Source organism: Moschus berezovskii, chromosome 13, assembly GCF_049115385.1.
Source record: "Moschus berezovskii isolate FMDL1 chromosome 13, NW_MosBer_1.0, whole genome shotgun sequence".
Lineage (NCBI taxonomy): Eukaryota > Metazoa > Chordata > Mammalia > Artiodactyla > Moschidae > Moschus > Moschus berezovskii.
The window spans coordinates 70,932,104-70,958,017 of record NC_142472.1 but is presented as its reverse complement, the minus strand read 5'-3'; the positions used below and the strand labels follow the sequence as shown (position 1 = coordinate 70,958,017).

The 25,914-nt window shown below is 39.5% G+C and overlaps 2 protein-coding genes across 7 annotated transcripts in view; both read right to left on the bottom strand.

Moving 5' to 3' along the window:
• The window catches only part of ZC3H13 (zinc finger CCCH-type containing 13), a 110,704-nt gene extending 106,958 nt beyond the window's left edge, over positions 1-3,746 (bottom strand). For all 6 annotated transcript variants that reach the window (XM_088842762.1, XM_055426066.2, XM_055426068.2 and 3 more), the window contains exon 1: positions 3,415-3,746. The gene's annotated coding sequence lies outside the window, so the exon portion shown is untranslated. The remainder of the gene's footprint in view (positions 1-3,414) is intronic.
• Positions 3,747-4,437: 691 nt separating this feature from the next.
• The window catches only part of CPB2 (carboxypeptidase B2), a 66,475-nt gene continuing 44,998 nt past the window's right edge, over positions 4,438-25,914 (bottom strand). Inside the window, exons 8-11 of the mRNA XM_055426819.2 lie at positions 24,128-24,221; positions 13,307-13,509; positions 9,559-9,646; positions 4,438-4,754 (exon numbers count right to left, since the gene is read on the bottom strand). Of these exons, the coding sequence (XP_055282794.2) occupies positions 4,570-4,754; positions 9,559-9,646; positions 13,307-13,509; positions 24,128-24,221 (570 nt within the window). The 3' untranslated portion in view covers positions 4,438-4,569. The remainder of the gene's footprint in view (positions 4,755-9,558; positions 9,647-13,306; positions 13,510-24,127; positions 24,222-25,914) is intronic.

Below are 25,914 nucleotides of genomic sequence, written 5' to 3'. Positions count from 1 at the left end.
CAACAGTACCAAAACATGGCCTAAAATAACACTGAGTTTCAGGAACAGGTCTAGGTTATAGGGAGGTTCTAGACAGAAAAAAAAAAAAAAAAAAAACCCTGCGGGGAAAAGTAGAAATTGAAGTTTTCTAATTGATAGAGACATTTTTCTGATCATCTATCTAGGAATTTCTATCAGAAGTCAACAAATTGCCTAAATGTTACTCTGAAGCATTTATGATTTTTGTACAGATAAAATGCCTTAAGCTTGCATTAAAAATATTAAAATATATTTTAAATCCTATTTGTCTAAATATACACACACAACCTACAACAGAAAAGCATTTGCTCATATATATTAATTAAAAATTAGGTTGCATATAATGTGAGAATTAGAATTTTCAATCTAAAGATTTGTCACAAAGAGAAAGACAAACCACAAAAGAATAAAATGTAGATTTGACTGAGAAGGGGAAAATTCTTTCAATTAATATATGAACAGACTTCAATAAGTAAATGCTTCAAAGTATATGGGAAAAATTAGAAATAAGATTAAAATGTAAATATTAAAGTCTTCCCTATCTCAGAGACTTTGAAGGTGTCCCCTCAGTTTTCAATGTATTCTTTAGTTTTAAGTTGGCATCACACTCCTACTCACATTATCATGCCTTTCCCAAACACCAGCATTATCAAAGCCACAGTGCCACTGATGAAAGTCTATTGATTAATTCTATTTTTCCTCTCCATTTGCACAGAAATAAATATCAGAAGCTTTAATATTTTTTTCAATTGAAAAAGAAAATAAGGAGAATTCCCTGGTGGTGCAGTAGTTAGGACCCAGCGTTTTCACTGCTAAGGATCCAGGTTCAATTCCTGGCTAGGGAACTCCAATCAAGCAAGCCACAAGGTGTGGCCAAAAAACAAAAAACCGAAAAACATGGCCACAAAGTTTGAATCTATTAAGATACAACAAAAAGTCTTAATAAATGGGAAATGTCTTCCTTCCCCCAGAAACTTACAAATATCACAATGTATCCATAGCTTCATATTACAAAAATATTTGAGAAAAGAAAAACACAAATGGGCCTCTTTTTAAACAATTATTTCTGAAGCCTGATAACTAAAACCTTTCAATAAAACATTAGTTCTAGTATTCTCACTTCAGTCCACAATTACATCTTTGAGATCTCATCCTCCACTAGCATAAATGAAAGCATGAAGCACTTCAATCTGGATAAGAAGCACCATATTAGGAAACTGTCAAATAACTAAGCAATTAAAGCTACAGAATTCCTGGTACCAACTGGTAGGAGAATAAATCCCTATCCTCTGGCACTCTAAAATTAAGAGTTAAAGATCTCATCATATTTTTGTCTTAGTTTTGAAAGAAAAAAGTTTGATGCATACTGTGAGTTTTTCCTTCACAATTTTAGAATAAAAAAATTTTCGTAAACAATCTTGCAGATTGCTTATATGTGGATAGACTAAAACAACAAAAGCGAATTCTGAACAGAACTGTCAAAACTAAACTGACTATGCAAGCATAAGGAAGGCAATACACTAGCACTGTGTGGAAGAAACATTTTGTTAAAAAGACTATGTAGGGCGAATAACCCACGCTGGCAATTACTAACTATAAAGTGAAACACAATAACCAAACTACCAAAACAAAGAATAAAAGACACTTTGTAAACCAACCAGTTAACATTTCAACTGCTACTAAATATCAGCTCCAACTCAACTGTACAGGAAAAGGAGAGCAACGGGTGGGGAAGGCAGGAAAGACTAACACTGAAAACCAACTCTGTAAATAAATACTCTAAACAACTGCTTTCTGTAAGCAAATGTCAGTGCATACTACAACACAAATTAACACCAGTGACTGTTAGATTTTCAATAACTTGTACAAAAATTAAAACAGCATCCACCTTGGGATTTTAGTTTTCATTTACAAATATGCAAATCAGATAAACGTGCCTATCTTAAAATCTGCAGTCAATGTTCATTTCAAAACACCAACAGTCAGGAGGCGAGAAAAAGGCGTGCATTTGACAAAACTGCTGGTGCTGCTAAGTCGCTTCAGTCGAGTCCGATTCTGTGCGACCCCACAGACGGCAGCTCACCAGGCTCCACCGTCCCTGGGATTCTCCAGGCAAGAACACTGGAGTGGGTTGCCATTTCCTTCTCCAATGTGTGAAAGTGAAAAGTGAAAGTGAAGTCGCTCAGTCGTGTCCGACTCTTAGCGACCCCACGGACTGCAGCCCACCAGGCTCCTCCATCCATGGGATTTTCCAGGCAAGAGTACTGGAGAGGGGTGCCATTGCCTTCTCCGTTGACAAAACTAGATCCTCCCAGATCCCCACAGTCTTAGTGTCACAATATTTTCCACAAAATTTCCACAACTCTTTTTGCAGACACAAATCGCTACATACCTGCATCTACATTCCTACTCTCCTGTTGAAATTGTCACGTCATCTAAATACTTCATTAAATTCTCAATCATTCGAAAATCAAGATATGTCCACAAAACTGTCCAAAATACTGGCGCATAGATTCTAAAGTCAGTAAATTCAAACACTGCAGAAGGAGACCGCGTAGCCGGCACCACACACGAATGAACTGTCCTGAATAAGCATCTGGGTTTACTGCAACAGAATGTCTGGCAAAACTTTGAAAACTTGAGGTGTGAAGATCCTTCCAAACTTCTAAAATTATTTCTTCAAAAACAAATAAAAAAACCTGAAGAGGCTGCGCACGCCCACAATTTTCAAACCAGTTCAAATGATCTGAAAATCTCAGAACATAACCGAATGGCTTGACCCTAGACTCCACAAACAATATCCTAGCGACTGCATCGGTCTTATCTACTCAAAGGTCCAGCCACATAAATTGTTTGCACCTGTTTAGAAAGAGCTGATGCCAAAACATCTGAGCCTCGACTTTCATCCCGCCTTCCCTGGTTTCTGACAGCTGCCAAAAGTAACTACCGAGGGGCTGTGAAGACAAAGTAGCACTCCTTAACGCCGAGAACGTTGAGTCGTTATCACTGCAGAGAAATAAGCAAGCCCAAATATAACCAAAAGGAAAGATACCTTTCCCTAAGAGGTCTGGGGAATGCGTGACCATATTCCGGCACCCTTCCATCTCACACAAATGCGAATACCACGCAAGAGTTCCCAGGCTCACATTAAATGACCTAGCAAAGTTTTCCGTCTGAATTCACTTGCCCCCTCAGGCAAACGCGCCTAAGAACACCTCAGGATGACAGCGAGAAACCCGGCACGAGCACAGGGGTCTTCTGCAGAGTCAAGGGTGGCTTAGAAGCCCGGCGTGACCCAAGCAGGATGGAGGGCCGGTTGGGCCTCCCCATCCTGGGCCCGTCCAACCAACCCCTCTCCCCCCGGTACCCACACCAATTCACAGGATTCAAGCTTACCTCCTCCCCGAGCTTCCTTCGCAAGCGCAGTTCGGAGGTGGCACCACCGCCTCAGCTCCGAGGACCGGGGAAGGCGACTCTCTGTCCCCGCGCCCGGCCCCGGGGAGACGACGGCGACAGGGAGGTGCGCGCGCGGCCCCCGGGAACAGGCCCTCGGCTAGCGAGGGACTCCGGGATGGGTGGGAAGCAGAGCCCGCTCGCCGCTTCGCCAGGGTCGAGCCAGCCTGGGACGTAGGGAAAAAAAAAAAGAAAGAAAGAAAGAGACTGAAGAGTAAGAAGACAAGGAAAACACTGCCAGGCCTCAAAACGCCGCCGGAAGTCTAGAGTTTGCCCTGATCCTCAGAAGACCGAGGCAACTTCCGGCCTCCGGATTAGTCGTCAGAGCGCAGGCTCCGCCCCCTTGTGGACACGCCTCCCGGGCGCGACGTTGGCGCCGAGGCGTGCGGTGAAATCAACAAAGTTGCTTTACCTGAAATCCCTGGAGAAGAAACGGGGTATTCGGGAGAGCAGAAACTCCCACTTTTAAAGTGAATTTAAGAGGAAGAGCTTTCTCCTTTTAGTACATAATTTCTTACAATAAACGGCTATTGTAAATGTGCAGAATGGCACATTTGTTGTCGAAATAACTGCAGCCATTCATTTCCCTCAAAGTTTTTATTGAGCAGCTGACCTGGAGAGATGCGCGGTACTTGTCTTGTTTTTCATGCACCTCTGCCTTCTCAGACAGTAACAGCTGTCGCCTGTTACTGTGGCGCAAAAGGCAAGCATGACTGTATCTTTAAAGGAGCCAGCAGAAATTTACTGTAAATTGGGAGCAGAAATCTTGACTGTACTTCTAACAACCTTCATTCTTTGTTTAGGATACAATGATCTGCATGAAGTTAGTTATTGAAATTGCTTGAGATGGCTAGTCAAATGTCACGGATCAAGAAAAACCCAGTACCTAGCCTCTCACAAATTATAAAAAAGAAAAAGAAATGTAAACCCTGGTCGGCGTTAATTTTAAGGTACCGTTTATTTTGTTATTTGACAAAACCAAGGAATGAGAAAACCTTTGATCAAAACTACTGATAAAACTCAAAAAGAAACGTGTACCATGGTTTGGCTGGAATCAGTAAATTAAAATCTGGGAACAGAGTGAAAAAATCAAAGGCATTAAACATTCCTGACGACATGCGAAGCTATTTTAGCGACAGCAACCAGAGCTTCCGAACACGTGGGTCTGATGTAACTCTCTGGCAGCAAGAATCCATATTTGCCTTTATCTCGAAGTTCAATTGTGAACGAATATTTGATGCCCAAGTCATAGATCCAGTCGTCTGAACCTCCAGGAGCTAGATCTACAAAAAAGAAAAAAAGAAATTACTTTCTGAAATACAGATGTTTCGAGTTAACTAATAAGGTGGGATTTTTTTTTTTTCTAAAAATGAAAATAGCTTTGCTTTTTTTCTGATTATTATATAAGTTTCTGGAAGAAAATAGAGATTGAAGGAAAGCAGTTTAAGGAAGAAAAGAAAAATTATCCATGTAACCCTACCAAGAAGTGATGATCACCGTTTATATTCTAGTGCTTTCTTTTTCAGTGCATACTTGAACATAATTTTTTTCCTACGTAAATAAGATCATTCTATGCAAGAGGTTCAGTAACATTTCTAAACATAATCTATCCTGAGAAGCTGTATGTATTAATGGGTTCAAATCTACCTTATCATTTTTAATGATCTCATAGCATTGCTCTGTAAAGCTGGTGTGATTAATTTTAATAATTATTTATCTAGAGAGCTTTAGGGTTTTTTTCTAATTAATAGAAACAACTTTACAATGAACATCCTTGTTTATCCATAATTGCTTCCTTGTTTCTTTAGAATATTCTTTCCTAGAAGCAGATTCTCTAGTCTGAGGGTATGCACTTTTCACTGATGAGCTGCTGTTGCTGCTGCTGCTGCTAAGTCACTTCAGTCATGTCCAACTCTATGTGACCCCATAGACGGCAGCCCACCAGGCTCCCCATCCCTGGGATTCTCCAGGCAAGAGCACTGAAGTGGGTTGCCATTTCCTTCTCCAATGTGTGAAAGTGAAAAGTGAAAGTGAAGTCACTCAGTCATGTCTGACTCGTAGCGACCCCATGGACTGCAGCCCACCAGCCTCCTCCGTCCATGGGATTTTCTAGGCAAGAGTACTGGAGTGGCTTGCCATTGCTTTCTCTGCACTGATGAGCTACGTGTTGCCAAATAGCCTTCAAAAGAATTGAGCAATCTGTACTCCAGTGTTCTTGCCTGGAGAATCCCAGGGACGGGGGAGCCTGGTGGGCTCCTGTCTATGGGGTCACACAGAGTCGGACACGACTGAAGTGACTTAGCAGCAGCAGCAGCAGCAGCAGCAGTACCTCCATTAGCCTGGTATGACCATGTCCACTTCCCCTTCCCACACCATCTGTGGGAATCATACATTTCTGGCAATTTTATGGGTGAAAAATAATATCAAATTGTCTTACTTTATGTTTGATTGTCAGTGATTTGGACATTTTGATGTATTTATTGTCCATCTTTATATTTTTAAATCCATTTTCTTTGTTCATTTTTCTTGATTCATTTTATAGATTACTTACAAAACAACATTTATGTTCTTACCCTTCTGTAATATGTGGAGAATTTTTTGTCTTATTTGGTAATTTAGCTTTCAGTTTGGTTTATGGCTGGGTTTTTATACTAAAATATTTTATGTATCTGGAATTTATTTTGGAGAAAGACATGTTAGTAATCCAAATACAGTTTTTTTTCCTAAGCAACTTACCCGTTTTTCCAACCCTAGTAATTGAACATTCTTAACTGTTTGAAATGCCTTCTTTATGAGATACTAGACATTGTATATCTGTCTTTCTGTCCTCACTATTCCCTCACTATTGATCTGTCTCTTCCAGGCTGAGTTCCTTTACAATGAACATTCTTATTTATACACAATTGCTTCTTTGTTTCTTTATAATTACTATAATTAAAACAACACTGTAACTACAACAGGTTTGTAATGCGTTTTAATACTTGGTTGGAGCAGATTCTCTCTGATTAGTCTTATTTTTCAGAATTTTACAAGCTCTTCTACCAAGTGTATTTTTTCAAATAAAGTTCAGGGACTTCCTTGGTAGTCCAGTGTTTAAGACTCCACTCTTCCAGTGCTGGGGGCACAGGGTTATTCCTGGTCAGGGAACTAAGATCCCTCATGCCATGCTGCTGCTGCTGCTGCTAAGTTGCTTCAGTCATGTCCGACTCTGTGCAACCCCATAGACGGCAGCCCATTAGGCTCGCTCGTCCCTGGGATTCTCCAGGCAAGAATACTGGAGTGGGTTGCCATTTCCTCCTCCAATGCATGAAAGTGATAAGTGAGAGTGAAGTCGCTCAGTCGTGTCTGACTCTTAGTGACCCCATTGACTGCAGCCTACCAGGCTCCTCCATCCATGGGATTTTCCAGGCAAGAGTACTGGAGTGGGGTGCCATTGCCTTCTCCCTCATGCCATGAGGCACAGCCAAAAAATTAAAAACAAATAAATAAATGAAGTTCAAAGTTATATAAGTGTTCATTGGGGCTGCATTAAATACACAAACTAATTTAGGATGATTGGCACTTTTTTTAATATTGCTTTCCCACTCAAAAAACAGTAGGTTTCTCATTTTATTTGTCTTCATTTATGTACACCAGTAAAGTTCTCTAAGTTTTTCATCGAGATCATTGGATTTGTGTATGTGCACACATATACATTTAACAATGAATCTATGTACATATGTATCTATATATATGTATATGTATGCATGTGCATACATGTATATTGGAGGGGGCAGTAGGAACTTATTTCCATTTATTTTCTTCTTGATTATTTTTGGTATGTAAGTTATAGATTTATATATGTTTAGTTCATAGTCAGTCACCTTACTTAACTCTTGGATTGTTAATAATATTTTTGGTTGATTGCCTACTGTTTTCCAGGTAGACAATCATATAAGGAGCAAAGTGACCACTTTTCTTCTTTCTAATACCTGTACTTGAATTAATTACACAAGTCTTTACTGAAGTACTGAAAAAAATTCATCAACAGTGCATTAGCTAAGTTACTCATTCAGCAAATGTTTCTAATAGTTATTATTAATATCTGGCATTTATTCTTCCAACTATATTTTTATACTTACACATACACACAGATTTGTATTGAATGAATGCATGCATGAAGATGGAATTATTTCATCAAAACAGGATGTTTCTCTAGAAGTTCCTCCAGCCCTGAAGGAACAATAGTAGAGAAGACGATGGGAATCAAGAAAGGGGTGACTTATGAAAGGAAGTTGTGGCCCAGAGCAAGGACCTGGGTCAGCAAAGGCAGAGACAGACTGGTGACAGCAAGAGACAGAAATATCATGTGGACCCAATCTGGCCTCAGTTTGTCCTGAGATTGTCTGGAATGATTGAGGAAGAAGAGGAAGATTCTGAACTTTCTGGTAATAAAGCCTCATGTACTCAAGTAATTTATTCAGTATGAATGTTTTCACCCCCCTGTAGATCATACCAGTTGAAGGAAATTCTGGGGCTTCAAGTATATTATCTCAAAGCCTTTTCACATGCCATTCCCACTCCCTGGTTCTTCCTTTGTTTGGCAGCCACTTGCAGGGTAGGTCTCACAGACATGTCACCTACCGAGAAAGATCTTCCCAGGCCACCTGGGCTAAGTTGCCTCTCTCTGGCAGTCATTTTCAAACCTATACGCTAATTTAGGAGAAGACTCTTGAGAGTCCCTTGGACTGCAGGGAAATCAAACCAGTAGATCCAAAAAGAAATCAACCCTGAATATTCATTGGAAGGACTGATGGCTGAAGCTGAAACTCCCAATACTTTGGCTACCTGATGTGAAGAACTTACTCATTGGAAAAGTCCATGATGCTGGGAAAGATTGAAGGCAGGAGGGGAAGGGGATGACAGGGGATGAGATGGTTGGATGGCATCACTGACTCAATGGACATGAGTTTGAGTAGGCTCTGGGAGTTAGTGATGGACAGGGAGGCCTGGCGTGTTGCAGTCCATGGGGTCGCAAAGAGTCAGACATGACTGAGCCACTGAACAACAACAACAAATATACTTATTTTATGTTCTTCATTATCAATGGGATTATACTATGTTACTATTTGTTTACATCAGAGATTGGCAAACTTTTTCTGTAAAGAACCAGATAATTAATATCTTAAGCTTTAAGGGCCACGTAGTCTATGACACAACTACTCAATTCCACTGTCATAAAAGTTATATAGACAATATGCAAATGAATGTGGTGTGCTCAAATAAAACTATTTGTGGACATTGAAATTTGAATTTGATGTAATTTTCACATGTCACAAAATCTTGTTCTTCTTTGGGTTTTCTTCAACCATCTAAGAAATAGAAAAACCATTCTTAGCTTACAAGCTTTCCAAAAACAAGCAGTAGGGCTAGATTCAGCCTGTGGATTATAGTTTGCTGATGGCTTGTTACATACTTATTTTCTGTTTTCTCTTCTCCTGTCTCCCCCTGCAGTTTCAAAAAGAGCTAAGTTTTTTGTTATTCCCTCTGTGGATACAAAGGAATCCCTCCATAAATACCTCCAAGCAGAGATTAAGATATTTGTTAAGAACTTGCCACATACATGGTCTCATCAGTGTGATATAAACAAAGGATGTTCAACTCCAGCGTGCCATGAGCTATACTCTTGGACACAGGTTGTCACTTAAAAGTATCTAAAGTAAATGGCATTCCTAGATTTGTACAGTGTTCAACCTGCACAACCTTACATGGTGGCCTTGGACATCTTTAACATTCTTTTGAACTTGTATGACCTTTTCTGCTTCAGTCAACTAATGTGATACTGATTCTATAATCTCTACTCTGTAGGAAAGAGCATAATTTCTTAAGTATCATTTTGGTTCCTTTTTAGTATGTATATTAATGTAGCTTTGTTCAACAATGTCATAGCTATTATTCTTCCATTTCCAATTGTTATAATCCAATTGTTTTACATGTGACCATGTTTTAAAATATTCCACTTAGAAAAATTAAACCCACACAGAAAAACTAAACATAAATTTCTTTAGTACCTCACAGTCCCACAAGATCTGAAGAAGAAATACTTACATAAACTTTCTGAACCACTGCCATGCGTATATCTGATATTTCTATGAATATTCTCCATAGCATAGACTGCTTGTCTGGCCACTAGAGACTGAAATCAACAGAATATGGAATTTCAGTTAATGTGCAGCTTTAAAACAAGACAGGTACAAGTTTCTAAAAAAAAAACAACAACCAATCATATAGTAATTGAATCAGGCTGTAGATATGAAGAAATAGCAGAATAGTTGTTGTCAGGGGCTGGGGTGGAAGTGGGAAGGAAATGGAGATAATGGTCAGAGGTTACAAACTTCCAGTTATATGGTGAATAATTTCTGAGGATCTAAATACAGTCTGATGTCTCTAGTTAACAATACTATTTTATATACTTAAAAGTTGCTAAGAGAATAGATATTAAGGGTTCGCACCACAAAAGAAAAAAGAATTATGTGAGGTGATGAATATATTAATTAACTTTATTGTGATCATTTATCAAATAATCACATTGTACACTTTAAATTTACACAAAATTAAAAATTAGTTATATCTCAATAAAGCTGAGGGAAAATGGTATAATGAAAAATCTACATTTATCCAAAAGGTAAATTGAGAAGAATAAATTAACTTTTAAAAATGTTTTTCTGTTTATAGAAATCACAATTGGGTGGCTACAAACACAGATCCTTCCAATATAATGAAATTTTTATTTAATTTGAAGCAAAAAGAATTCTCACATGCCTTTTTAAGGAATTCATGTATTTTGTAAAACAAAGCATACATAACAAAGTTATACTGTAAGACAAAGTATAACTATATTTCAAAGACAAACAACTAGGTAAAATTATCACGGAACTTTAAACTCAGCTTCTCTAAATAATATGCACATCTCAGGTATGGATGATTCCCTTCTCATCCTTCTCACACACTCTATTTCTTTTTTTGTGTAAAATGTGCAAAGACTCATCAAATAAAAAAGATTATACCCCTGGAGTGCAGCAAGATGGTAACTAAATTCCCTGTTCCATTATTTTTGTTTCTAGCTTATGCAGATCTTTTCTGAAACTGGCACTAGCATTATAGTATTTACTGTTGCTCCTCTGAATGACCCCAAGGAATATCAATGGATATGATGCTGCTCAAAATAAGTTTTAATGGAACCACATGATCTACAGAATAAAATATAAATTTATTCTGACATTCAAACAAGCTAACTGTTCTTCACAAATGGACCTCATCTGCTTTCTGAGGGATCAATTTCCTTTTCTTGCCCCTACATTTCCCTGAATGTAATTCCTGTGGGGAAGCTATGGCCTCTGCTTAGAAAGTCTTCTCTTCCCTGTCCACTTATAGAAATCCTATCTTTCAATATTGTCTGAAACTTTACCTGGTCCTTGACTTCACTAGCACTTTACCATTCCTTCTTCTTTACAGTACGTTACATCTTCAGTTCAGTTCAGTCGCTCAGTCGTGTCCGACTCTTTGCGACCCCATGAAACACAGCACGCCAGGCCTCCCTGTCCATCATCAACTCCCGAAGTCCACCCAAACCCATGTCCATTGAGTTGGTGATGCCATCCAACTATCTCATCCTCTGTCATCCCCTTCTCCTTCTGCCCTCAATCTTTCCCAGCATCAGGGTCTTTTCAAATGAGTCAGCTCTTCCCATCAAGTGGCCAAAGTATTGGAGTTTCAGCTTTAGCATCAGTCCTTCCAATGAACACCCAGGACTGATCTCCTTTAGGATGGACTGACTGGATCTCCTTGCCATCCAAGGGACTCTCAAGAGTCTTCTCCAGCACCACAGTTCAAAAGCATCTTCTTCGGTGCTCAGCTTTCTTCACAGTCCAACTCTCACATCTATACATGACCACTGGAAAAACCATAGCCTTGACTAGACGGACCTTTGTTGGCAAAGTAATGTCTCTGCTTTTTAATGCTGTCTAGGTTGGTCATAACTTTCCTTCCAAGGAGTTAGCGTCTTTTAATTTCATGGCTGCAATCAGCATCTGCAGTGATTTTGGAGCCCAAAAAAATAAAGTCTGACACTGTTTCCACTGTTTCCCCAGCTATTTGCCATGAAGTGATGGGAATGGATATCATTATAAGTCTTCAAGGTGGAGACTTTATCCCCTCACTTATCTGTTTTCCTCTGAGTGAATTTATAAGGCCACCCTTAGCTATCCCAGTCAGAAGGGAGTTGTACCATCTGTGCCACTTATTTAATAGTTACTCCCTTGAAGAAGGGAATGGCTCTCCTTCCCAGTATTCTTGGCTGGAGAATTCTATGGACAGAAGAGCCCAGAGGACCACAGTCCATGGGGTCGCCAAGAGTCAAAGACGACTGAGTGAGTAACACTTTAACTTTTCATACTATAGAGCAGGGTCACACAGCAGGAGGGGAGCGGCAGGCGGGCTAGTGAAATTTCGTCTGTATTTACAGCTGCTCCCCATGACTCGCATTACAGCCTAGGCTCCGCCCCCTGTCAGATCAGCAGCGGCATAATAAATGTAACATGCCTGAATCACCCCAAAACTATCCCCCGCACCGATCCCTGGGGCCAAAAAGGTTGGGGACCACTGCCTTAGAGTATAGCAGTCTGTAACATTTGCTAATGGATGAGCTCTCTAACCACATAATATTCTCTTAAAGGGCAGGGCCCTACCCAATGCTTCTTTCAGTGTCCATCAAACACAGTATTTTTACACATAATAACTCAACAAACGCTTGTGATAATAGCAGTCCAAACATAACTCAAAATCACATTAAATCTATTTCCAGATCATGATAAATACCCTCTCACTTCTTCAATCACCAATCAAGGAGCTTTCCTTAAAAATTTTCCCTTGAGAAGAAAAAGGAATCCTAGGTATCACATATGTTTCTGTTCTAAAGGAGTTATTTTTAGCAACTGCAAATAACTTTACATTTGTCATCAGGAATCGCTAGCCCCTAACATGGCTATAGTTTATTATGTTAAGAGAACCAGGACAAAACAAGTCAATGAGAAATAAACCACTACATAAAGATCAGATCTTGGGCAAGAAATGGAATGTTGCCATAGCACTTCCATTGACTAGAGAGCATCAGGGGTGATGATTTGCTCAAACCTAACCACAATCCATCAAGAACCCTTGCATCCTTATCTTTTGTCATCTTACCCAAGCATAGAATGTCTGCGACCAAAAAGTGGTTGAGGGAGTAGCAGACTGTGTAAGTCCTCTTTGAACTCACTGTACCATCCACTGCATTCCAAAAAATGAGGGATGGTCTTGCCTCAATGCTGAAATTGGAGTTGCTTTTAATAAGACCAAATCCCTGCAAGTAAGGGAGGTTCATGTAAAAGTAATTCCCAATGCTAATATCAGATCAGTAAGCATTGTGCTAAGACTTGACCTGTGGCAGGCTGCCATAGAAAACTAGCCACCACAAACAGACCAATAATTCCAGAAAGTCTTGTCCTTGGCTTCATATGCAGGTCAGGTCAAGGTGGACTGGTTCCCTCCTGACATCCCAAGAGCTTGTCTGACGCTTTCCTAGGTAGCCCCTCTGCTGGACAGAAGTTCATGTCCTCAGAGGAAGGCTCAGTTCTTCACAATCTCTCAATGAACTCTGGCCCAGGGTGACTCTCAAAAGAATTAGATCAAGATAGAAAGCATCTTTCCCCCTTCGTACTCTATGGGAGAATAGTTTGCCCCACAGTTTTCGATTCTTGAACTAAGTATTATTTTACTTATGAAATGCTAACAAAAAAATGAATTAAACAGCACTTACCAGCTCCTCGTGGTCTTTGCTTCTGCTTCGGCTGTAGGAATATGGAAACACTATCTTCTGGGAGTAGGAATGCATGCTGATGTAAGCTTTAATGTGCTTGATATTTCTTCTCAAGAAATCAGCCACCGCCTTCACTTCTGGTTCTGACTCAGGGTAAGTTCCACAGTAGATTTCTGAGCATGAGTGACTTGAGGCCCCCTCCCCTGGAGTGAAATCGATGGAGTGGAATTATAAGGGGCTACACTTCCTATTTATGATCTCCCTGGCAATGTATTCTCCTAATATATAGGGTGTAACATTTTTAGATAAATGGATTTGCTCGAGTGCTCTAAACGTGTTTGTGACAATGTCATCGATGCTCTGTACTCCCTATGCAGGTGGCCTGGAGTTCAGTCCCTGGTCAGGGAACTAGATCCCACATGCAGCAACTAAGAGTTCACATCAGTTCAGTTCAGTCGCTCAGTCGTGTCCAACTCTTTGCGACCCCATGAATCACAGCACGCCAGGCCTCCCTGTCCATCACCAACTCCCGGAGTTCATTCAAACTCATGTCCATCAAGTCGGTGATGCCATCAGCCATCTCATTCTCTGTCGTCCCTTTCTCCCCCCGCCCCCAACCCTTCCCAGCATCAGAGTCTTTTCCAGTGAGTCAACTCATCACATGAGGTGGCCAAAGTATTGGAGTTTCAGCTTTAGCATCAGTCCTTCCAATGAACACCCAGGATTGATTTCCCCCAGAATGGACTGGTTGGATCTCCTTGCAGTCCAAGGGACTCTCGCGCAAAGCAAAGGAGAAAAGGAAAGATATAAGCATTTGAATGCAGAGTTCCAAAGAATAGCAAGGAGAGATAAGAAAGCCTTTCTCAGCGATCAATGCAAAGAAATAGAGGAAAACAAAAGACTAGGAAAAACAAGAGTTCACATACCGAAACTAAAAAAAAGGAAAAACAAAGAAACCACATGCCACAGTGAAGACTGAAGATCCTTCATGAGACAACGAAGACCCAGTGCAGCCAAATAAATAAATTATTATTTTTTAAAATGTTGTCTGTGTTTATTTTGAATTCAAAATTTGTGTGCCCTCATAGCAAACAATCCACCAGTTGTGGCCTAAGGGCAGCTATCTTGCAGCCTCAAGAAAGTGGCTGTGAGAATGTCAGAAATGCCAATTCTGCCTCTGAATGTGTGGTTACATGAGAAAAATAAACCCCATCTTCTCTAATCATTTTAAGGTTGGTTTTTCTGATGTGTATAGTTTGGTTGCTGTTGTGCTCAGTTGAGTCAGACTCTTTGAGACACTTTGGACTATAGCCAGACAAGCTCCTCTGTCCATGGGATTTTTCAGGCAAGAATACTGGAGTGGATTGCCTTTTCCTTCTCCAGGGGAGCTTCCCAACCCAGGGATCAAACCTACTGTGTGTCTTGCGTCTCCTGCACTGCAGGCAAATTCCTTACCGCTGAGCCATGGGGAAAGACAGATGCGTGTAGTTTAAAAATCACTAATTAATATAGCCCACAATAGAAAAGTCTCATTTGGGAACACAGGTCTGCTTTCAGTGCTACTTCTAACCTGCTAAAAAGATGAGTAAATAAAATGGGATGGCAATATTGGTGCCAGAATAATGCTTGTCTATTCCTTTGATAAATTATAGTAAGCATCATTTTAGATGGCAGCCTGACTCTTAACACTTCTCTTTTCTGTACCTAAGTCAAGGGTTGGGGCCCAGGGAGCCACCTCTGTCCCAAAAGATTATCTCTTCTAGAAACAGTTTATTAGCATCAAATTGCCTCCTTCACTTGTGTTCTGCCAATTAGAATCCCTCCACCGATAACTTGAAGTGGAGATGCAGTTTCTAGTTTCAAGCTGCTTTCTTGAAAACAAAGAAGATAACAACAATAACAGTGCCAGCTGACTTGCAAAGAACACAAGTTGTATGTCAGGAACTCTGCTAAAACTTATAGAGAATATCTCATTCAATCTTCACAGCAAATCTATGAAGCAAATGCTGTTATTTTAGGAGATGCAAATTGGGCATTAGGGGTGGTAACCATTGTTTACAATAGATGCTATGGAGCATACTGTTAATCAGCCTATCACTTGATTTCAATCTTGGCATTGCCATTTAATAGTTATCTGGCTTGGGTGATTTTTTTATTTTAACCTATGAGTCAAAAGTTGATGTAATCCAAATTAGTCTTTATAGAAAAGAATAATGGTAATTAAGATGAGTCCTAAAATTGAACACCACTTTTAGACTTTCATTATAAGGGCTGTCTGGAATTCCCATTCTATGTAACATCAACAGAACTTAATTGGCCCTGCAGGAAATCTGAATTGCCCACATGTTCTCTGGCTTCCTGAAGCAGCCAAGCAAGACAAATTCTTTTAATTCAATGGATGCTTTACATAAAAAAAAAAAAAAAAGCCACTTTTGGCACAACATGGGTATTTGGCACCAACAACTTCTAATAAGTTAGAAATTTTCATTTCAAATATATATTTTTTGGTTTTATTTTTTTAAATGCCATTTACTCCATAAGGCACTGATAATTGTTAAGACTCAACAGTAACAAAAGAAAACAAAAAACATTCTAATCTTCTATTTTGGCCCTTAAGCTGTTTATCCCTCACTTGTATTTCAATCAGTCTTCAGTTCAGTTCAGTTCAGTCGCTCAGTCGTGTCCGACTCTCCGCGACCCTATGAATCACAGCACGCCAGGCCTCCCTGTCCATCACCAACTCCCAGAGTTCACTCAAACTCATGTCCATCGAGTCAGTGATGCCATCCAGCCATCTCATTCTCTGTCGTCCCCTTCTCCTCCCACCCCCAACCCTTCCCAGCATCAGACTCTTTTCCAGTGAGTCAGCTTGTTGCATGAGGTGCCAAAGTATTGGAGTTTCAGCTTTAGCATCAGTCCTTCCAATGAACAACCAGGATTGATCTCCTTCAGAATGGACTGGGTGCTCAGGTCTTGCCAAATATTTGTGTTAGTTTTTAATCAATAATGCCATTGGACAAACCATTTTTGATAGTTTAGTTACCTTTGAATCAGTTCAGTTCAGTTCAGTCGCTCAGTCGTGTCCGACTCTTTGCGACCCCATGAAAAACAGCACACCAGGCCTCCCTGTCCATCACCACCTCCTGGAGTTCACTCAAACTCATGTCCATCGAGTCGGTGATGCCATCCAGCCATCTCATTCTCTGTCGTCCCCGTCTCCTCCTGCCCCCAATCCCTCCCAGCATTAGTCTTTTCCAGTGAGTCAACTCTTCCCATGAGGTGGCCAAAGTATTGGAGTTTCAGCTTTAGCATCAGTCCTTCCAATGAACACCCAGGATTGAGCTCCTTTAGAATGGACTGGTTGGATCTCCTTGCAGTCCAAGAGACTCTCAAGAGTCTTCTCCAGCACCACAATTCAAAAGCATCGATTCTTCGACGATCAGCTTTCTTCACAGTCCAACTCTCACATCCATACATGACCATGGAAAAAACCATAGCCTTGACTAGACGGACCTTGGTTGGCAAAGTAATGTCTCTGCTTTTTAATATGCTATTTATGTTGGTCATAACTGTCCTTCCAAGGAGTAAACATCTTTTAATTTCATGGCTGTAATCAGCATCCACAGTGATTTTGGAGCCCCAAAAAATAAAGTCTGACACTGTTTCCACTGTTTCCCCATCTATTTCCCATGAAGTGATGGGACCAGATGCCATGATCTTTGTTTTCTGAATGTTGAGCTTCAAGCCAACCTTTTCACTCTCCTCTTTCACTTTCATCAAGAGGCTTTTGAGTTCCTCTTCACTTTCTGCCATAAGGGTAGTGTCATCTGCATATCTGAGGTTATTGATATTTCTCCCGGCAATCTTGATTCCAGCTTGTGCTTCTTCCAGCCCAGCGTTCCTCATGATGTACTCTGCATATAAATTAAATAAGCAGGGTGACAATATACAGCCTTGATGTACTCCTTTTCCTATTTGGAACCAGTCTGTTGTTCGATGACCAGTTCTAACTGTTGCTTCCTGACCTGCATACAGGTTTCTCAAGAGGCAGGTCAGGTGGTCTGGGATTCCCATATCTTTCAGAATGTTCTATAGTTTATTGTGATCCACACAGTCAAAGGCTTTGGCATAGTCAATGAAGCAGAAATAGATGTTTTTCTGGAACTCTCTTGCTTTCTCCATGATCCAGCGGATGTTGGCAATTTGATCTCTGGTTCCTCTGCCTTTTCTAAAACCAGCTTGAACATCTGGAAGTTCACGGTTCACATATTGCTGAAGCCTGGCTTGGAGAATTTTGAGCATGACTTTACTAGTGTGTGAGATGAGTGGAATTGTGCGGTAGTTTGAGCATTCTTTGGCATTCCCTTTCTTTGGGATTGGAATGAAGACTGACCTTTTCCAGTCCTGTGGCCACTGCTGAGTTTTCCAAATTTGCTGGCATATTGAGTGCAGCACTTTCACAGCATCATCTTTCAGGATTTGAAATAGCTCAATTGGAATTTCATCACCTCTACTAGCTTTGTTCTCGGTGACTCTATCTAAGGCCCACTTGACTTCACATTCCAAGATGTCTGGTGCCAGGTGAGTGATCACGCCATCGTGATTATCTTCGTCGTGAAGATTTTTTTTGTACAGTTCTTTTGAGTATTCTTGCCACCTCTTCTTAATATCTTCTGCTTCTGTTAGGTCCATACCATTTCTGTCCTTTATCGAGCCATCTTTGCATGAAATGTTCCCTTGATATCTCTAATTTTCTTGAAAAGATGTCTTGTTTTTCCTAGTCTGTTGTTGTCCTCTATTTCTTTGCATTGATTGCTGAGGAAGGCTTTCTTATCTCTCCTAGCTATTCTTTGGACCTCTGCATTCAGGTGCTTATATCTTTCCTTTTCTCCTTTGCTTTTCGCTTCTCTTCTTTTCACAGCTATTTGTAAGGCCTCCTCAGACAGCCATTTTGCTTTTTTGCATTTCTTTTCCATGGGGATGATCTTGGTCCCTGTCTCCTGTACAATGTCACGAACCTCTGTCCAGAGTTCATCAGGCACTCTATCTATCAGATCTAGTCCCTTAAATCTATTTCTTACTTCCACTGTATAATCCTAAGGGATTTGATTTAGGTCATATCTGAATGGTCTAGTAGTTTTCCCTACTTTCTTCAATTTCAGCCTGAATTTGGCAATAAGGAGTTCATGATCTGAGCCACAGTGAGCTCTGAATACTTTTATTTAACCCTATAGGTACAAGTTTATTGTTTCAAATGTAATCAATATAAAAATTACTCGTGAGATATTTTGTGTTACTTTTTAATTCGAAGAGTCTGGTGTATATTTCACCTTCATTGCACGTCTCAGTTTGGACAAACCACATTTCCAGGGTTCCATGGCCACATGTGGCTAGAGGCTACTGTAATGAACAGTGTCACTTCAGATTCTCATTTTGTGAATCTCTCTGTCATTCTAGAGACTTTTGTTCGAAAGAGCCATCTAGAGTCAATCTGTTTTTCAGATTCTGTTTTGCCTTTAAATAGGTATGTTAATATGGGCAAGCCCATTCATCTCTCTCAGCCCAAATGCTTCATCTATACCAAGAGGTGCTTGGTCTTCCAGGTCCCTTCATGTTCAACCATTCTTTGATCTATAAAAAATGGGATGAAAAAATACCTGGAACAGCAAACTCATTGAGACAAAAAGTCGGTTAGAAACTACCAGGGGCTCCTATGGGTGGTGAACAAGAAGATATTGATTAACGGTTTTAGAATTTCTGTTTGGGATGACGAAAAATTTGGGGAACGGATGTTGGTCATGGTTGCAAAAGATTGGGTATGCACTCACAGTCACTGAACTATAGTTTTTAATGGTTGAAGTGGCAAAATTTTATGTTATATATGTTTTACTATGATTAGAAAAATAGACCATACAGTCTCTAGGAAAAGAAATGAAATACTTTCCATCCCACATCAATTACAAAAACCTTGTAGTTTAACTTAACATTTCATAAAATGAGTAGAGTTGTTAAAAGAAGTTTGAGACCAGAGGTCCTCACAAATTCCCCCTGCTGGAGACTGAATTCTTCTCTTCCTGTGTGTGCGTGCCAAATCGCTTCAGTCATGTCAGACTCTGTGACCCTATAGACTGTAGCCCTGATCCACTATAACTGGTGTCCTTATAAGAAGAAAGGGACACCAGGGATGTATGCACACAGTGAAAAGGCTGTGTAAGGACACAGTAAGAATGCAGCCATCTGTACTCCAAGGAGAGAAGCCTCATGAGAAACCCACCCTGCTGATAACCTTGATCTTGGACTTACAACCTCCAGAACTACAAGAAATACATTTCTCCTGTTTGAGCCTTCCACCCTGTGATATTTTGTTATGGCAGCCCAAGCAGACTAAGATATCCCTACCTCTATTTCCAGCTCCAACACAAACACACACACGCATATACACAATTTTAATACAGAGGAAAGGTAAAATGAACATAAAATGAGTAAGTAGGCTTTGAGACACAGACATAGAGAACAGACTTAAGGACACGATTGTGGGTAGGAGGAAGGAGAGGCTGGGATGTATGGAGAGAGTAGTTGGAAACCTATATTATCATATGTGAAATAGATAGCTCATGGGAATTTGCTATATGACTCAGGGAACTCACAACGGGGCTCTGTGACAATCTCGAGGGGTGGGATGGGGAGGGAGGTGGGAGGGAGGTTCAAGAGGGAGGGGACATGAATCATACCTATGGCTGATTCATATTGTTGTTTGGCAGAAACCAACACAATACTGTTAAGCAATTATCCTTCAATTAAATATAAAAAAGAATAAAAATTTTTTTTAAATTAATAAATATGCTTGATATGATCATTTCCTGTTCCTAAGTGAGGTTCTCTTTCAGATTCTTTACAAAGTATTATAAAGGCACATTCTATTAATAGTTGTAGGGACAAGGAAGAGATAAAATTTAATTCTTTTTTTCTCACTGTCTTGCTCACAAAGTACTGGAGAGATGCTGGAGCACTCAGCAAAAAATAAAAATAAAAAAGACTTCCTTACTGTTATTTTTTGTTTTATTTGGAAATCTCTCTTATCTATAATATATTATTGCTGCTTCTGTTCCTGCTTTTAACTCTTGTGACATATAATAATACAACCGCAGGCCTAATCAGGGGTCTGAGATATGTTTTTATGACAATAACAGAAGATATTTTGACTACTTGGTTATTCAAATTATAAAAAACATTAGGTAAAATAGAATAGTTTTAAAAAAAGCTTGCATATAAAAGAAGTTGCAAAAAGGAACTTATATCTGAAGACTGATTGTCAGACTCAGAAGAATTTCAGCAAATTTGAAGTCAGGTACCCTGGCTTTATATCTCAGCTCTGCCGCTTCCTAGCTCTGTGCTCTTGAGCAAGGGACTTAACCTTTTCAAGTCTGGGTTTCTTCATCAATGATGTGTAGATAATGAAACCCAGGGGATGAAGTATAAAAACTACTTAGCACTTAGCAACTGTCAGCTCTGTTTATTCAGAGGCCTTTGGTAATTAGCTGCTGCTTCTCTGACTCCCTCCCCAGTTATCACTGCCATGGGGGTCTTTATGCTTCCGTGGGCACTTTTATTGGCCAATCTTAATGATGGCTTTTACAAAGAAACCACTAAATAATTCCCTTGAGACTGAGGCAGGATCAGCTATTATTTCCTGTGTTTTCTTACTATGTCTGTGGTTTTCTTAGAACAACTTATTTCATGCACAGATTCATTTGAATAGCTTTCTGAGACCTGCTCTGTGTGCCAGGTACCGAGCTAGGTAATGGATAATCGTCCCTACCCTCATGGAGTTTCTGACTGAAGAGGGAAGAGGAAATCAAGAAAAAAGTACTCTACTGTGAAGTTTTAAAATCTATTAGGTTAGCCAAAAAATTCTTTCAGGTTTGGCCTTAAGCTCTTACTCGAATGAACTTTTTGGCCAACCCGATACATTGCGACAATGATGAAATTATGAGATTTCACTTGGGCTTCCCAGGTGGCACTAGTGGTAAAGAACCTGCCTGCCAATGCAGGAGACATGAAAGACATGGGTTCAATCCCTGAGTCGGGAAGATCCCCTGGAAGAGGAAATGGCAACCCGCTCCAGTATTCTTGCCTAGAGAATCCCATGGACAGAGGAGTCTGGTGGGCCACAGTCATGAGGTTGCAGAGAGTCAGACACGACTGAAGCAACTTAGCGGGCAGCACTTCTTTGTTAAAGGAAATCCAGAGGATCACGTGGCTGTGACTGCGTCCGGTAAAGGAATGGGAAGAAGAGGATATTTCCGAGGCTTCAACAGCTTTGCTCCCTCAACGTTGTCCTCATAGAGCCACATGCTCCCACTTTCAAAAATACAGATGACTCCAGCTCATTGATTAGCTTTGTAGTTGTTTCCTAAGTGTAATAACTATGAAATATCCTTGGAGGGTGGGTGAACTAACACCTACCTCCGGGAGAGCAGACAATATTCCTGAAAGCCCAAATCAGTGTTCACTGAGTACCGTCACTCATCTGAATCAGGAAGAAGGAATTCCTACTGTGCTGAATACAAGTTTCTCTTTATGATATTCATGAAAGAAAGAACTCAAGAAGGTGAATGGTAACAGGGAGCACAAAATGTTTTGGGACTTCCCTGGCCATCCAATGGTTGCTGCTGCTAAGTCACTTCAGTCGTGTCCGACTCTGTGTGACCCCATAGACGGAAGCCCAACCAGGCTCCCCCATCCCTGGGATTCTTCAGGCAAGAACACAGGAGTGGGTTGCATTTCCTTCTCCAATGTGTGAAAGTGAAGTCACTCAGTCGTGTCTGACCCTTAGCCACCCCACGGATTACAGCCTACCAGGCTCCTCCATCCATGGGATTTTCCAGGCAAGAGTACTATTCTAAAATTATTTTAGAAAGTTGTAAGAAATGGATAATTACATTGACACTGTTACAAACCACAGTTTTCACTAGGAAAAGGAAGATGTACGTAGAAAATGGATGGAGGGAAAAAAACTGTCATTTTGGATTTGAATGGAAGAAATCAGTATAAAAATTTATGATTTAAAAAAAATGGTATTTTTATTTCTGTCCATTTAAAGTACTCAGAAGCAACACCACCCAGTAGTAATGAGCACATCTAGCATGTTAATCTTAGTTTCTAAAACCAGTACCAACCAAAGATACCAGGAATCCTTGAAAGAACTTGTCCCAGGGCTGAGGTAGGTAATATTCAAGGTGAGCCTAGAATATTTTGTTGCACAAGAAGGAAGGAAATTGACCAAAAACTGATGGAAACGTGTCAAAAGACACAGAAATTTAGTTCAAGGGGTTGCCTATATCCAAATCTGGGACAATTTGAGCATCAAAAATAATGACAATAATGTTTTTATAACACATGACATAAAAAGAAATTCATGAGTCCACAGAAAATCTTAAAAAGGAGAAATAAACAGAATGGGGTAACAGGAAGAGGAACTTCTGTCCTTTTTCCCCCAGAATTTTACTAGCTAACAAATGAAGAGGAATTCCATTATTAGAAAGTTGCCACTGTCCAACCACCTATGTAATAATTGACTCGGGGAAGCATCATTAGTGGACACTAAAATGACTGCATGAAAAGTTACTGGGAAAAAGGCTATGCACAAGATCTGAGTCATCGCCTGTATCATTTAGTAAATATCCATGGAAAAGACTATTTTCTCATTGGAGTAACCTGGCAGACACAATCTTACTTAAGTGATCAAACCTAACATAACTGAAAATGAAACAAAACTGGCATTATATGCCTTCTGATGTAATGTTCTGAGGATACAATCTTGCTTATATATTATTCTTGTCCCAAATTATTTAACCTGAATCTAATCTCTAAGGAACAAATGAGTCTAAATTGAGGGACATTCTATAATGGCTTATATTCTTAAACAACTTGATTAAAAAATGGGCAGAGGATTTGAACAGACATTTTTTCCAAAGAAGACATATGAATGGCTAACAGGGAAATGAGAAGATGCACAACATCACTAATCGATTATATGTCAAAAAATTCTTTTTAAGTAGAGGAAGTTTTTAGATTAAAAGAGATTTAAAATATCAGCTGCTTGTCATGTGTGGACCTTATTTGGAACTTAATTCACACAAAATAATGACATTTATAAATAATTGGAAATTTGAACATTGACAATATTTGATGAATCGTTATTTGTTGTCAATTACCTTATGTGTAATAATGGATTTTAGTTATATTTTTTTAAGTACAGAGACATAATAATACATATGTTTCAAGTAATACAAGAGAAAAATGAGGACTCTGCATTTCCACTGCAGGGGGCACAGGTCTGATCCCTGGTCCTGATCAGGAAAACTAAGATTTCACAAGCCAAACAAACAAAGGTTTTGCAACACTATAGAAGTAAATATTTTCCTAAACAATTGAAAACAAGAGGTACCCATCCAACTCTTGTCTTTGACAACCTCGTAATGAATGCTATTTGTTTATGAAAGTAGGAAATGTAGTGGTCAATTCCTTATGATTCTAGAGGAAAAAAATTTTAGAACTTTGAAGCTAGAAGGAACCTTACAGAACTGGTCCAACTGCCTTCTTTTAAAGATGTGGCTATTAAAATAAGGAGGACAGGGTAAGGATGTTCTGCTGATTTTAGCCAACCTTCACATCATTGCATTTAAGCAAAAAGTTTCTTATTTCAATTATTTCCTGATTCAGATAGTCCTCCCCTCTAATTAGCTTGAATTAATGGGTTTTTAGGAATACCACCTTTTAAATGAAGAGACATTGCTAGAAATTAAGCAAACAACCTACCACACCAGTGTTTGGAAGCAAAGTTCCTGTTCAGGTCTGTTCCGATGCAAGCATTTTTTTCATGTAAAGAACGATTCTTTCTCCACATTCGATCCTAAATAAACAAAACACAGATTACCAGAGCATCCATGTTTGCGGTTTAGGAAAGACGTCACTTTTAATGACAAGGTGGACAGTGTTGTGTTTCTTTCCTTTAACCTCATCTCTTCACAGTACTTCTTGCATGGCCCCTGTTCTATCCAGGTCTTAACTGGGTTCACTCAAACTTGAATCAAATGAAATAGTGATATGTAATGAGCTTTGACCTGCCAAAAAAAAATTTCAACTGGTTTTTCTAGACTGCTTACTGGCCTTCTTGTTAGGTCTTATTTCCTTTAATTCTATGCATTGCCATTTTCTATCTTCTGTCCTTCTAAGAAAAGTAAAATAACTTGGTGTTTCAACCCAAATTAAAACTATGAGTCATGAGTTTCTTTTTTTTTAATTGAAATGTATTTGACATACAACATTGTATAAATTAAAGATGTTCAATATGTTCATTTGATTCATTTACATATGATTACTACTATTGGGATAATTAGTACTTCTAACCTGTCACAATAATTATCTCTTTTTTGTGGCGGAAGTGATTAAGATCAAGTCTTTTAGCAAGTTTGATGATTATAATACAATGTTGTTGAATCATGAGTTTCAGTGCTCTCTTTTGATTGAATTCAACATTCACTTAAAACCTACAGGAAGAAGAGATGGGAAAATACCTCTAGTTTGATGGTGCCTGTGATTGTAGTGATTCAACTCTGGTTTTTAAATGTAAAGCAAAAGTACCCCATTGGGTTCTGGGAATTGAATCTTGTAAACAGTTGCATAGACTTTGTTTGAGTTCTGGGTTGGGATGACATGGCACCCTTTTCCCTATTCCACCAACCCTTCTGCCCAGCCTCCCAGTCTGTTTCCAACCCCAGGCTTGTGATTCTAGCAGCAACAGTTGCTCTGAGGAAATTGGGTTCTCATACTTCAGGAGTTAGTTGGCAGAGTTAAGATACAAAAGACAGTTGCAGAGTAAGACTATCTAAAGTGTGGCTGAACTCCACTGGGAGTCCAGTGAAGGCATAAATTTATTGTAATAGCAATCTATAAATGTGACCATTTATTGAACTCCAATTTTATGTTAGATACTATACAAGGTATTTTCCATTTACTTAGTTCAGGGTTTGCTCATTCCCACCTGAAAACTTTTGTTCACAGTATTTGTCTTCCCTGAGATGACTTTTTCATCAATCTCCTTCACCATTCCCATCTCTTCTGCTTAAATTAACCACTACATAAAATAATTCCTGTATAATTCCTTATGTTTCTAATCACTGCAATTATGCCCATTCCCCTGAGTGTTTAAATGTGCTATTCAAGTATGTTTTTCATAATGTTTGACTGTTTTTATAATTTTAAAAAATTCTAATTAAAAACTATTATTAGAGTTTAGTTACTTTACAATGCAGTCTTTTTCTTTTTTTTTACACACAAGGATTAATTTTTTTCAACCAACATTAACAAGTCAGAAAATTGAAGTTTTTATATGCCTGCACTTGCACACATACACACCTATGAATAAACTCAAGCAAGAAGTTTGCAGAAGTGTACAGACCAGAGTTTTTATGTGCTCCTCATTAAATTAGAAAGGACTGTACTTCATATTGCTTGAGTAATTTTACATGAATCATGATGCTGATGGATTAAAACGGTTTCCAGTGTAGATAAGACTGACCATGATACTCCTATATATGTTCATG